The sequence below is a fragment of the Episyrphus balteatus genome, chromosome 3 (genome assembly GCF_945859705.1).
Source record: "Episyrphus balteatus chromosome 3, idEpiBalt1.1, whole genome shotgun sequence".
Lineage (NCBI taxonomy): Eukaryota > Metazoa > Arthropoda > Insecta > Diptera > Syrphidae > Episyrphus > Episyrphus balteatus.
The window spans coordinates 68,705,290-68,720,434 of NC_079136.1; the positions used below are offsets into that span (position 1 = coordinate 68,705,290).

At 29.8% G+C, this 15,145-nt stretch overlaps 1 protein-coding gene across 1 annotated transcript in view; it reads left to right on the forward strand.

Moving 5' to 3' along the window:
* Window positions 1–15,145, forward strand: part of LOC129916964 (serine-rich adhesin for platelets) — a 114,629-nt gene that overhangs the window by 97,483 nt on the left and 2,001 nt on the right. The window contains exons 5-6 of the mRNA XM_055997234.1: window positions 62–289; window positions 5,132–7,926. Of these exons, the coding sequence (XP_055853209.1) occupies window positions 62–289; window positions 5,132–7,926 (3,023 nt within the window). The remainder of the gene's footprint in view (window positions 1–61; window positions 290–5,131; window positions 7,927–15,145) is intronic.

The window sequence follows — 15,145 nt, forward strand, 5'->3', positions numbered from 1 at the left end:
ATAATAAATCTCAAACTTGACTTTTATTTTTAATTTTTTTTTATTTCGTTTTTTTTTTAAGATATCCTGCCGAAGTAATCTCAGTGGACACATCTGGAAAACGTTTTGAACGCATGTGCCTGGCCAGAAAATCAACGACAGGTTGTGCCCTTGGCATGTCCGAGAGTAATAATTTGAACGATGACGTGCAAACGGTCAGTCGTCGTTCGAGATCACGTAAAGTTCGTGGCAAACGAAGGAATACAATTGCAGGAATTGATCAGAAAGAGATTCAGGATGCAGCTAATGGGTATGTTTTGTTGTTTTTTGAATTTTTTATTTCGTTGGTTTTTTTTTTTCTAAATTAAAAACCAAAATTGTATTAATAAATAACTTCATATAAATGTGAATGTCGTTTTTTGAAAATTATTAAACAAAATTATAAATAAATTACTATTATCATTATTGTGTCTGGTTTGTTATGCTGTTGTTAATAGAAAACGTATAAATATTTTTTTAAATTAATATATAAAAGTTGTTCTTATTATTTTTGGCAAATATAATCGATTTTTTTCTATCACTATATAAATATACATACAAAATAGAGGCATGTTTTATGTCCCCTTTTTTATATTGAAACAAATATAAAAAAACAAAACATATAGTGTAATATGGAATGTTCCACCAAAATTATTATTTTTTTTTTTTTTTGTTAAAATTTTTTGTTTTATTTTTGTTTATTTGACAAATAACAGTTATAACAAATTAACGCCTAACAAACATCAATTAAAAAATTAAGGTACACTTGTATATATATTTAAACAAAAAAAAAATGGTTTAAAAAATATATCAAACTTCAGTAATACACATTTTTTTTTCATATAAATGGTTTGTGAGTATTTAAAAGCACATTTATCGTCGTGTATAAAATACAACTACTTGTCTTTTGCTTTTTGTTTTTAATTTTAATTTTATTTTGTAAATGAAAAGCAAATAAAATTGCACCACATTATTTTCATTAAACATTTTACAAATTTTGCTTTTCATTATAAATCATAAAGCTTTATGCAATCAGACAAATATAAATTTTTTTCCGCTTTCGTAAGGTGTTTTGAAATATTAAAGTTTTATAAAATAATTCTATATATGCTAATGCTATACATCAGTCGAAAAGATTTATAATATCCTGGATCTATATTGTTGATGGCCTTTTATTCCTACAGCAAGAAATATAGCGTAACGTCCTCGTAAAGATCACTTGGATTCAGAATTTGACTTAGGAAAACACTTTGCCAAAACGCATACCTACGAGGACATCCTTAGTACACTTTTTATGGACGTCAATGAAAAACCATCAAACATTCTGCCCCCTCAAACTTTAAAGATTCGAAATACGTTAACTATTTCTTAGTGAAGAGATAATTGTCCTTAATGCTCAACTCTTTAAAAAAATGTTTTAATATTTTAGAAATATTGTCTGTCAAAAAAGTTGCTTTGCACTTGTTGAATGAAAGACGAAATTAATCCATAACATTATCTTAAATAAAAGGGTGTTTTTTTTTTTAAGAGAATATAAAATTCGGGATAAGTAGTGAAAAAACTATGACCAAAATGGAACCTAATCAAAACAGCTAAAAATGATTCGTTAATACAGAAATAAATAAAATGCTCTTGCAACACAAAACACTTTCATGTTTCATGTTAGTTTACTTGTAGATTTTTGGAGCTGTCTCTAAATAAATTTTAAAGAAATTTTGTTAATGATGGGGAAGAGTCGACATTTAGGGTAAAATTTTGTTAAATGAAAAATTTGTTTTTTGTTAGGTATTTGACTTTTTTGAGAAATACTAAAAATGCTGTTTTATTGCAATTGCTTTGAATATTACGTGTGCAAAGTTAAATCAACGTTTTCGGGACATTTGGTATAACTTGAAAAATTTTTATGGGAGGTAGGTACACTTTCTAAGTGAGATATAAAAATAAACAACTCTCAGAATTCTATAAAAATTATCTGTACCAAAATCCGGTTAAGGCTGTGGAAATGTGTACAGATGGACACACAGACGCACGGACGGAATTGCGAGACCCACTTTCTCGGAATTCTCCATCATCGTAATGTTGGTTTTTGATTAAAACCTCAAACTTTTTTCTGGCCAGTAAAAATCGTAGGAGTTCATAAAAATACTTTGGATGCAAGGCTGTTTTTGTGGGAAACAGAGAAATAGAGTTTTTCAGAAAGAGTCATGCCATTTGATACTTATTTAGGAATTGACCTTGTGAATCGAATATCGATCTAATTCAAAATCGACACTTTTTTAGTTGTAACACTATACGTCTGAAGGTGCGATATTTTTTTGATGAGGATTTGTTTTCTTGTGCGGCTTTAATCATTTCATGAAACATTTAATGTTTTAACATTTTTCACACGCGGTCACGGGAGCAAAAAGTCATTATACCGTAGGAGGAGGTTTTTTTTTTTGTATGTACCTGTCTCATTTTCAAGGAATGAAAAATGCTTTATTGGTGCAGTGTTTTTTTTTTGTCTTGCTTTTCAGAAACATTCTTTATCTAATTAGTTCTTTGTTGGACCTTCTCTTGTTTTAATTACAGCTGCACATCGGTGAAAAAATTACTCAGAGAGGTTTTTCCATGTGGATGGAGGACTCGTGTTCCAGTATAAGTAGTTTTTTTTAATTCTTCAAGTTTAATTATTGACCAGATATTCTAAATCGGATTGAGATTTGGACTGTAAGGAGTCCAACTTAGTACTGTTTCAGAAATTCTTGCCATAAAATATCGTAATTTAAAAAAAGTCACTTTAAACAGTAAAATTTAGAATATTTTATTTCGAAATTTAGTACCTAGAACTTTTAACGCCCGTGGAATTACAGTCATAGATTATGGTTTTAACATCGTAATTTTTGATTTTACATATTTTTAGTGTATGTGTTATGCAATAAATTTGTGGAGTATTAATTATAAGCCTCCTACTTCATTTACCACTTTCATTGGTATAGTTATATTCCACACCGGTTGGTCTTCCAATTTTTTTTTTTTTTCAAGTGATGTTCACTTTTTGTTTTTTCGTAGCATCAATCATCTGATGTTCCAAATTTTTTATATAGACCATCTGCAAACATCGTCTTCCGTTAAGATAACCTAACCTTCAAAATAAATCTTTCCATGGCCCTTGGAAAGAATTTCATTTCGTAGATTCTCGTGTTTGGTAACCGTATAATAAAACTGCAATAATTTTCGAGTCAAAAACAAGCGTTTATTACTTTTAGTGCTTTTTTATATTGACATTATTCTTCTGATAGAATTCAACTGATGATTGAAAAATCAGATCTTATTCTAAGAACTGGCAGCAGATTTCTTGCACGAGGGGTAACCGATACATATTAGTATTACTAGAAAGTCTATTAATAGCGATTAGAAACATAAATGTCTACCATCGTGTTTCGGCACAATTTCCGATAAAAAATTCAATCAAAGTTCAGTTATTATGAAACCAAATTTTTGTAATGAGTCAAATTTTCTCAAGTGGGCCACCTAAAACCGACTTCTCGAATTTGATACTTTTTTTGTATATATTGGAAGATTTATATGTTAAAAATAATATTCCAAAGTATTTTTGAAAAATTTCAATTTTGTTAAAAGTTATAGACAAATGAAATTTTTCAGGTCTTTTTGTTAAAATGGCTATATCTCAGTAATTAAATGATAAAAATAAATGAAACTTGGTACACATATTACCAATTGTACACACAACAATTTACTTAAAAAAAAATTTTCAAAAAAAAAAATTATTTATAAATAATTGATTTTGTTATAATGGCAATGGCATTTTTTACTAACTTCTGGAGTATGTAGGAAAACCATTTTTCTTATATTCGATTTGAAATCTTATAACCTTTCATTATCTGAAAGAAAATTTTAGTGCAATTCATAAGAAAAAAAAGTTATGCATGTTTAAACTTTGCCGCATATTTATTTTTAATAGAACTGGTCAACAAAATTGAACTTTTTTTTGCTACAAGAACCAAAATATACTTTTCTAGTAGTTTTTGGGGTGCTAAACTCAAATCCGAAGTCAAGGTCTCCGTTTTTTAAATATTACCGTTATAAAAAGTAAAAAAGCGTAATTTTGCTGTTTTCGAGGTTATGTTTTTATGTGGGATAATTCATTATAAACAAATTTGTAACGGTGTCTATGAGAACATATTTTATTCTTCCAAAAACTGTTTGAATTTTTCCGATATCTATGTTATTGGCCGAGATATTTTTAATTAAGTAAGTTTTTGGCTCAAAAACAGTAGTCGTTGACTAAATATTAAATCTTTTTTTTAATTACAAAAAATTTTTAATTAAAAATCTAAATGCCAAAACCTATCAATTTAAAATTACTGAACTAATTTCTATTTTGTTGGTTGTATAATTTCCATACCATAAAACAAATTTCATTCGCTCCAAACAACAACTATAGACGCACAATTAACTACTTCACAAATCAATGATCAAAATGTTAATTTCTTTTTTTGTTACAGTTCAATACAAATTTTACCAATAAAAATTTTCAATTTCAATTCGTTTCCTTCTTTTTTTAATTCCTCCAAAACACAAAACAAAAAACCAATTATATCACAGCAATAAAAAAAATCTCTAATACAAAATAATCATTCCAAAGACCTTTCAATAAAAAAAAAGTCTTCACACTTAATTATAATGCTGCTCCCCCCCTCAATCCAAACCGAGAATTCACTCTAATCAATCGACAAAATTTTTGATTGCTTAAATTCAATCAGTGCGCATCTTTTCCATAAATTAAAAAAAAAAAATGCACAAACTGGAAACGATTTAATAGATTCTTCCATGGGGAATGATTTGATTCAATAAAAAAGAGATAAGAAAAAAACCCCTATATTTCTATGTCTGTTATTGACTATTGCTCTTTTGAGCCTTCATAATAATAAAAAATACTCACAAATCAATTAGAAAATCAAAATAAATAAAAAAAAAATAAAAAAATTGAGTGTAATACTGAAGTTTGAAATAGAATTATTAAACCATCCTAGAAATAGAAAAAAATTAGAAAAAAAAATATTATTTTTACACATTTCCATCCCCCCTTTTACAAAAAAAAAAAAAACAGGACGGATACCCATGATAGTAGCGGTAAGAATAATTTAGCAGAATCTACAACAACTCCAAGTGACACCGTCAATCCAAATGAAGGTTATAATATTACCACAAATGACAATGAAAAAAACAAATTTGGTCGAAGCAAATCGAGCGATATCTTAAAAAAAGAATCTGTTGCCTTGCCATATGACAAAGGCAAAAGCACTCTGACACGTTTGAATTCCCTCAAACAATGGGGTCGTAATCGTTTTAAATTTATAACACCCAATAGCGGTAGTAGTAAGTCATCGTCATCAGGACATCAAACTAATACCAATAAATCATCGCCTCCAAAATCAGGTTCAAGTCAAACCACCACCACCGCCGAAATTGACATCGATGATGAATGCATTGTTCACGAACTAACAAGCAAAAAGAATGAACTTTTCGAAAAGGATAGCAGATTTTCGCACGAACGAAAACCTTCTTATTCCTCCTCAGAGAAGAGCGTTTCATTGGCCAGTAATAATGGCAAAATGTCGCAAAATGGGGTTGCACAAAAACTAATTGCACTCGGCAGCAGCGGCAATGTCAAACTACGCGATACCTCGTCCTTGAATCGTCAACGACGCAACGGTATCAATAACAATGGCCATAACAAAGATGAACCACATTCATCCAGTGGCAATTGGAGTGCCAGTTCCGAATCAGGTCGTACATCAATTGGTAGCGAAATAACCATACAACCTAAATCAAGTGCCTCCAATACATCTTTAAATGTAAGTAGTTTCCATCCTGGCAGTGGTCCACCAAGTTCAATAATAAGCCGACGACGATTTTTAAACACATCGGCATCGAGCAGTGTAACGAGTGAAGGTACTGCCACCCCAGACTTGCAGGTAAATGACGACGACGAGACTAGCTCAGCATACTCCTGCGACACTGAAGGCTATTACACCTCCTTCCACATGGATTCCGGTCTGCGAACATTGAAAGAAGAGGAACCAATGTCGCCATTGCAGACAAGTTCAACCCATCCCAGTAATTATTCTTTTGGCAGTGTATCAAATCAAACCGTTCTAACTGCTGAAAATGAATACGAACTCTTTGGCAGAGGTTCAACATCCACAACGACCAGTTCAGCTGGCACCGTCTGTACCACTCTCCTGGTCAACGACCATGGACCAGATGTACCCGAACGCATTAGTTCTCTTTCGAAATTGAACAATAGTGCTAGTACAAGTACACTCGAAAGGAGTTACTCAAGCAGCACTGTGGGAAGTACATTAGAACGAACTGGTACAATCAAAAGAAATGTCTTGGCAGTGGTTGCAAAAGAGGTTGCGGAAGAAAAACACAACAACACTGACTCTTCGCCGGCAAGTCAAGAAAGTGATTTTACCTTTGAACAGCGCATTGCCGAACGTTCTGCACAACCTTTACCCCTGCCACAACAATGTTCTGAAGTTGAATACTCTGAGAGTTCAGATTTGGAAGGTGTGGAACGTATTGAAAGAATCAAACAAAAGACTGCCATGACTGCCAAACGTATACCATCAATGTGTATAATCACACCATCTACAAGTGATGATGAAAATATCAAAGAAACAACACCATCCACCGTTAATAATTATGCAACCCCATATGCTACAATTGATATGATAGATTCCACATCATCAAAAAAAGATCACAATCTAAACCACTTGAAACGTACTCTTCAATATCCACTTCATAATATGCTTGATAAATTAAAAGTTGTCCTTCCAAATAATAAAAGAAAATCCCCTATAAAACTGCAAGAACAGGACGATGCTAATATTTATGATGCGGCAGGTGAATATGTTACTATTGCCGACATAAGCAATAACAATAATAACAAAAAAACAGGAGGTAATCTTGGAATTTACTATTCCAATGACATAGTTCGTCGCAATTTAGATCCCACAACTTTGCCTTCTTCTTCCTCGGGAATTCTTCCCGGTAGTGAATTCCAAAAGAAAGAATATATATCACTGAATGAATTGCCATGCAATATTCGCCGCAATTCGCAGACGAAAGGCAATAACATACTAGCGCATCCTTTTGCACTTTATACCGCCGCCGACGATGATGATGATGTTGATGATGAAAAAATCAATAGTCAGTTGTCGTGCGCAGCATCAGGAAATGACGACACAAATCAAGTATCATCCCCAAGTAGAAGTAGCAGCAGTAGCAAAAGAGTAAAAGAGGATGAAATAATAACATCACCATCCACATCGTCGGCGGTAATATCAGCAACGGCGAATAAGGTTGGTGGTGCGCGTGTCAAAATGAATTCGCAGGGGAAAGCAATTTACGATTCAGATAGTTTGAAACGTCGCAAAGGAGCGCATACAACATTCGCACCTGGACCGTACGTAAAAGAAACCGAAAGTGCTCTATCGTCCTTTAACAATCCAAACCAAGACCAACAGCATCATCGCCATCTACATCATCAGATCATTAGAAATAGTAACGACGACGTTGACGCTCCTCCACCCAGTGAAAGTTTGATTATTACAAAAACTAATAATATCAATGGCGGTTTTGTCAATAGAAAAGTGCCAAATGTGCGACCAATAATAAGTTCCACATCGCAGCATCGACCACCGTTAATAGTTAATATGACGACAAAGTGTCTAGATAGACCACCGCCTCCATTACCCCAAACAATGGCAACTATAATGGCTCCAATGCCATCATCATTATCTTCCACTTCATCATCATCAACTTTAACGTCATCTTCAAATTCGTCATCGACATCAACATCTTCGACAGCATCAACCAGTACAGTATTAGATGAAGGTAAGGCTATTATTTCTAATGTAACTAATAATAATAATAAATTTAATGTAAATAACATAAAAATTTGCTTAACAAATATACATTCCACACAATCCACAATTACAATCAATCACAACAACAACAACAACAATAATAATAATAATATTAATAACAATTGTATAGAAAACAATAAAATTACTGACAAACATTTACCAATGCATTTGACAACATTTGCTAGAAAAATTAGGGGAGGGGAGGGTTCTACTTCTGACTTATCGATTCGTGACCTAAATAAGCCTTTGCAAGTAGAAGAAGATTCAACTACTACTACAACTGCTGCGCTTAGTGGCAATAGCAATATAAATCAATTGCAACAACAACAACAAAGACCTTTAAAACGTAATAATAGCTATAGACTTGCCAATGATGAATTAGTTTGCAAGAGTACCTGTATGATTTATACAGATGACATGCAAATCGATATGAAAACTCCATCCGAATTTGTTGGTAAGTTGCCAAATTCACCAATTCCTGTAGAAACTAATAAAGTTCGGAAGATTGCTAAATCTTTTGAACGTCTTGTAGATGAATTTTCTTTATCGACAACAACCAATTCAATGGATTCGTCTTATTTGAAAAATAAATCTTTAGAGAATTTTGACACTTCAGATCAAAGTGGTGGCGCTAGTGTCGATATTAATACCGATGTTGATGAATCAGATTGTGAATTTACGACAAATACTCAATTAAAATATCAAAAATCATTTATTGAAGGTGTTTTGCTGAAGCCTTTTAAAATAATCCAACCAACTGGTGATACTAAAAAGCATAGAGAGAGAATCCTTCAGAAATTTGATGTTATGCAAAGTACAGAAATTTGGTAGTTGTTGTCGTCGTTAGTTTGTGTTCCCTCATTTATAGGGTTCCTATAGGAGTATTTTAGAAGGAAGGGAGAGTGTTCTACTATTGTCAGTCATCATTTTTTTTTATAATTTTCTTTGTTTCTTTATTCAAGTTTTTTGAGTACAATGTTCTCTTCTCTATTGAAGTGGATTTTTGTTGTTTTTTTTTTTTTTTGTGTTGTTCCTGTATAATAGAAAAGTCGTCCGTTATTATGATGAAAAAATAATAAAAAAAAAAAAAAAAATGTAGAGTATGTGTCTACCGCTTTTTTATAATTAACCATTTCCATGTGAATCGTTGTTATTCATTCTATGTTTATTATGTAGAATAGGATGATGATGGAATGGATGTGACGATGTGACGAATCCTACTTGAGCATGATGTACTCTTGTTTTTGAGAGAACTAGAGTAGTGCAGGCATTAGGAGGGTTGGTAGGTGGTTTATGTTTAAAGAACCTCTATAGAATGTTACATAGTCGGTTTTTTTTTTTTTGTATTTTTTTAATTTTTTCAAAGAACTTTGGCCTTAAGTTGACTTTATTTTTTTTTTTTCTTATTTTGAAGCAAATATGAAAAAAAAGTGTCTATGATGCATTTTTTGATAATGTTTAGATGGAAGGAAGGTTAATTTCAAAAGTGAAAGATAAGAGAGTACTTGTACTTGTATGGGGAGGAATAACTAGAAAACTCGTGGAACTTCATCATGTTCTATGGAATGACACTTTGAGTATTACTTTGCAAATCACATAAATTTGAGGGTTAGGGTTGATACTTTCTTATTTGTTTGTCTTGTTAAAATTATAATTATTCTTAAAAATAAATCCGTGACCTTCCTAGGGTACTCAACAGTAACACTTTTTGAATACCTCATGATGTGGATTACAAGCTTGAACCAAGAAAGCTCTTTAGCCAGTTCGGTTGATTGATTAAGATCATTATTGACATAGGTCCTTCATTGAATTAATCAATTTACATATGTATTTACGTTCCAAACACCCTAATCATAGCTCGGTTAGCCTAGATTGCTTAGAATTTAACTCTCTGTGTAAAGGCTTTTTTACTTTTTCGATGATGTCTTTCTCGCTAAGCTTCTCAAACAATCTATCAAGAAAAAAATTTCATTTTTCCATGTTTTCCAGCGATAAACTTTTAAAGTTTTAAATTTCCTGAAAACTGAAAAAAAAAAAAATAATAAATGCGCGATTTGCTAAACATATGCTGAATTGTCGTACATTAGAATTAGCACCAAATCATCAGCATACATCAAATCTTCAACAAACGAAGAATGAGCGTTAATTACCGAAGAGTTCAACTGACTTCAATATTTCACTATTTACAAAACTAAAACCTGTTCCCGTGCTTTACAAAAATTAAAAGTATTTTTTTTTTTTTTTGGTTTTCTGTATCTTGACATTTTGGAATCTTTGCTTTTTCCTCAGAGATGAAAATCCTTTTAGGTAAGATTAGGTTGTCCTTATTATTTTAAACACAGGATTTTTTTAGCAGAAGAAAAAAGAAATTACAATCATTCTGGGATTGAACTCTGGAGTTGGGTTCATTAGTAGCACATCTTACCATTGAGCAAAAAAATAGTGCCATATACAAACATGCAATGAGCAAGGCTTAGTCTGTGCAGCGGCAGTGCAGTAAAACATCAAAGATTTAAACAAATGCTAAGTTGAATTATAGCAATTACCGTCTATGGCAGTACTCGAAATACTAAAATTTCTAAAAGGAATCAAGTTCGAGGGAAAGCTATAGTACGATAAACCACTAGGCCCAAAAAAGGAGCACAATTTATGGATCAGCAGGTCATCATTCACTTATTTTACAAATATTTTTATGACATTTTTTGTTTTAATGTCAAGTTCAAAAACATATGAAAATTGTACGGAAATTTTAAGAAGATGTTCTTATGACTCCTCTATAAAAAAAATCCTTTTGCAGCTTTTGCTAGGTACTTTCGAATTAATCAATCTCTTTTTACTTTTTGATCTCAAAATGTATTTAAGTGGTTAGATAGACTTTGCATGGGCAAACCCTTTTTTTACTGGCATAAATGTCCTGAAATCGAATTCAGATGCAAATATATTTTTTTTTATTTCGGAAATACTTACCTAAACTTCAGCTTATTAAAGTATTAGCTTAATTGCAAAAAAATTAAATATTCATGTCGACTGGGATTGAGCCCAGTCAAGCTTTTAGCTTTTAATGCTAATTCTAGTATAATTCATTTTATTTAAACAATATTTGTTCAAAAACTATGTTAATTTTTTTTAACTTTTTTAATAATTCTTGTATTCACTAGTGACACCATATTACTAATTATGCAAAAATTACCAGTTGCACCCTTCTCAATAATAAATAAAATTTCAGAGGAAGGGCAAAAAACAAAAGCGAACACTATGGCGACATGTTTTTCTAAGATGGTAGGTTTTAAAAAAGGGACGTCTTTGTGAAAGTCAAAATAAAAAGAAAAACAATTGGGCTGCCTTCGTTCTCCATATAGAGTAGAGTAATTTCGGGCCACCTTCGGTACCCCTAAATTCAATGGCCCTTACTCTAATCAATTACAATCAATTTTAATTAGAAATTTGAGAATCAGAAATTGTTTTTTTTTTACTATTTCGTGTCACTCATTGTTTTCACTTTTTCAATAGTGTTTAAGTGAAAAATTTCGAGTTTTGACTACGTAATCGTTTTTTGAAGTTTTTCGTTTCCTTCTTTTTGTATGAAAATGAGAGAGATTTAAAAAAAGTCAAAAGCCAACTTCTAAACTAATGAATGACACTAAATGACAGGCATAACCCCAAAGCTTAAGTTGTTGTTTTACACCTTTATGCGCTGAAAAAAATAAAAAAAATTCAAATATGACACTTAACTTCACTTAGATTTTCTCTCAAGCTTTTCACGCTGATGCAATGAATCATTATATTAATTGCCCTAATAATGCTTTATGTGTTTAAAACTTTATTGAGGAAAACAGTGATAACTTTTCTTCTTCTTTATTCTTACCAGTATAATAGTCTTGTCTTCGTACAAATTTTTTCCATTTCGAACAAATAATAATGTGTTTATTTAAAAAGGAATTACTTCAAAATTTATGACCCCCACACATTTTTTTTTTCTTTGTTAGAAAATACATTGGTAAAAGTGATTGTTTTTCTATTTTATATTGTAAATTGTGTACATAACATATTTTTTTGTTTGTTTTATTTTTTCATTTTTTTGTTTGTATTTAAAGTTTTATTGTGTTCTGTTTTTAACTCCTAGTAATATTTAATTTTTTTTTTAATTTAAAATTTGACGCGCCCATTTTATGATTTATTTAACAATAAATAATTGTTTAAGATTTAATACAAAAAACAAAAAAAAAATAAAACGCTTGGCTTTATTACTATCAAAAAATGTGTGCATTTGAAATTTTATGTAATTTTCGTATTTAGAACTAAGGAAATAAATGTTTTTTGCACTATCGAATTTTCTTCAAGATAAAAACGATGTCCGCTGTTTTTTTTTATATAAGAAAATATGTTTAAAAAAAATTCATAAATAATAAAATTAAATAAAATATGCACACTTAAGAGGCAACAAATTAAAATACAAAATAAAATAATTGTTTTATCAAAAGAAATAATAAAAAAATAAAATAAGATTATTTGTATACGTCCTTATACTCATATCAACGGGTTTTTTCTATTTGAAATTTTCAATATATAATTTTTTTTGTTAAAATTTACATTTAAAAAAATGCACGGTTATTTATATAAAATATGATTTGCTTTTATTTATTAAAGAGAAACAGTGCAAAAAGTTTTTATTTTCTTTTTTTTTTATTTAACACACAATCTGGCTTATTTTGTTCTTAAATCTTTGAATACTCGTACATATTGAAAATTTCATGTAGAATTTCCTAGACACTATTATAGTATTATAATAAAAATAATAAAATAGCTCTTGGTAAATTTGTTTACGCTTTAAATGTTTATTAAAACTCCTGCCATGTTTGTACTTATTAGCGACATTATATCACATTTTTGATCTAAAATTACATAATATTTTTTTTTTTTTTCTAAATAAAATAAAAATAATACATTTGAAAAATAACGTGCACTTATATTTATTGTTTCCGGCCACATGCAGTCACAATTTTTTTTGTCTTGGTGTCATCTCTCGGGATTATGGTTTGGTGTTTTTTTTTAAATTTGTCTATAGTCTTTGATAATTTTTAAAATAAAATGTAATTGTTTAAGACATTTTTTTTTTTCAATAGGAAATAAAAAAAAATGTCTTTTAAACATCTTTAAGACCTTTACGCCAAATGTTTTCATATTTGCTCTTTGAAGGCCCACTTAAAAACATTTTTAAAATATGTAATATTTATTTGTTAATACACGTTCCTATTTCAAGGTGCATTTATTTTAAGAGGGATAAAATGTGCGGCTTCGAAGTTAATCTTTTCTTGCAATCCAAAATACTCGATTAAAATAGCTAAAAAAAATGTTTAAAGCCTATTATAAAATGAATTTATAAGTAAATAAAAATTAACATTTCTTCATATTTTTCTTTATAAGTTAATTTTTTTCATTTAAATTGTATATATTTTTGATTTGTGTAAAAGAGAAAGAAATTTTTATTTTATAATGTTGTCTTTCCAAATTTACACTATTCATTCGAAAAAAAAAAACTTCACTTCCGAACGTCTTCAAAGATCAATGCAAAAACATGATCCTTATGAGCTCTTACAACCACTTAGAACTCTTCCTTCCATGCAACAATCTTCTACTTTTAAGGTCCTTTTAGGTCATATTGACCTCTTGCTTGATATTGTCAAACAGAATCAGTCTCCTACTATTTTTTTTTTTTTTTTTTTTTTCATTTAAAAAATCTATTTTTACTGGCCTAATAGAAACTTCGGTGCTGCGAGTTTATAGCAGTCCAAATTTAAATTTTTTTAATGCATATTTTTATTGTTTTGTCGGCCACCAAGTGCGGTAAACAAATTACAATTGATTTTATGACTAATTCAGCGATGAAAATATTTGTCTTTATTATTTTTGGTGGTTTAACTTAAAGGGTCACTGTGGTGTATGAGTGCTTTTTTTATGAGAAAAGCCAATGGAAGTTGTTCTATTCCATTCTCTGAAATTTTGTACATATGAATATGAGTGCAGCACTATAACCCAATTATACCGATCAAGAAAACTCTATTCAAGTTTTTTTTCGCAGGGATTTCTGTTATTGGAACAAGGAAAATTGGTAAAGGAATGATTTTTTCATTATTTTTTTAATCTCCATCAGTTTGCACGAAAAATAAATTTAAATGAAGCAAATAAATAAATTATATTTTAAACGATGTTAAATTGAAAAAATTTCCTTGAAATTATTTCTCATCACAATGTTGTTGCAAATGGAATAAAAGTACATAATATGGTCAAAAATTGGTGAGAAAATGTATGCCAGTTTCGTTTTCCTGATCGCTTTTACCGGTCCCTAAGAAGATGTTTTATACTTACAAAAAAAAGGAATCATAGATCTAGATTTTAATTTCCCGATTTTCCCGATTATGATTTAACGGATTATAATTTATTCTTTTTTAAAGAATGCTTAGGTATTTAAAGCATTCAAATACGGAACACTATTTGCTTAAAAAATCGATACAAATAGTAACAAAGTTCAGCCCGGTTCAGCTATTCGATTCACTGAAAGTCTTAAATATAAATTAAATGCTTGTTTCAATTAAATGTTAACAAAAACTTGTTGTTTTTTCTCAGGGTTGTAAAAAATATTTTTTTTTTAATGCATTTGTTTTTCATTATTATAATTTAAAAAAAAAAATTTATTGCAAATAAAAAATATTTGCATTAAAAGAAAATATTTATTGCAAATAAAAAAATTTTCTATTAAAAAAAAATGTTATTGTAACTGAAAAATATTTGCATTGAAAATAAAATTTTTACTGCAAATAAAAATATTTTGCCATACATTAGGTTCAAATAGCAAAAATTGTAGGAAAATCGAGGAATATTAAAAAAATATTTAATGCACACATTTTGCATTGAATTTTTTTTTTTTTTTTCAATGCAAAAATTTTGTATTTGAAATACATTTTTTTTTAATGCAAAATATTTTTATTTGCAATAAAAATTTTATTTTCAATGCAAATATTTTTCAGTTGCAATATCATTTTTTTTTAATGCAAAATCGGTTCAACTTTTTCTTAGTTATTGTAATAAGATTTGTTTAGATGCAAGTATGTAGAGCCCAATAAAATATAAAAACTTGTTTTAGAAGCGATTTATAGCAAAATTAAGTGATAAAATTAATATATACATAT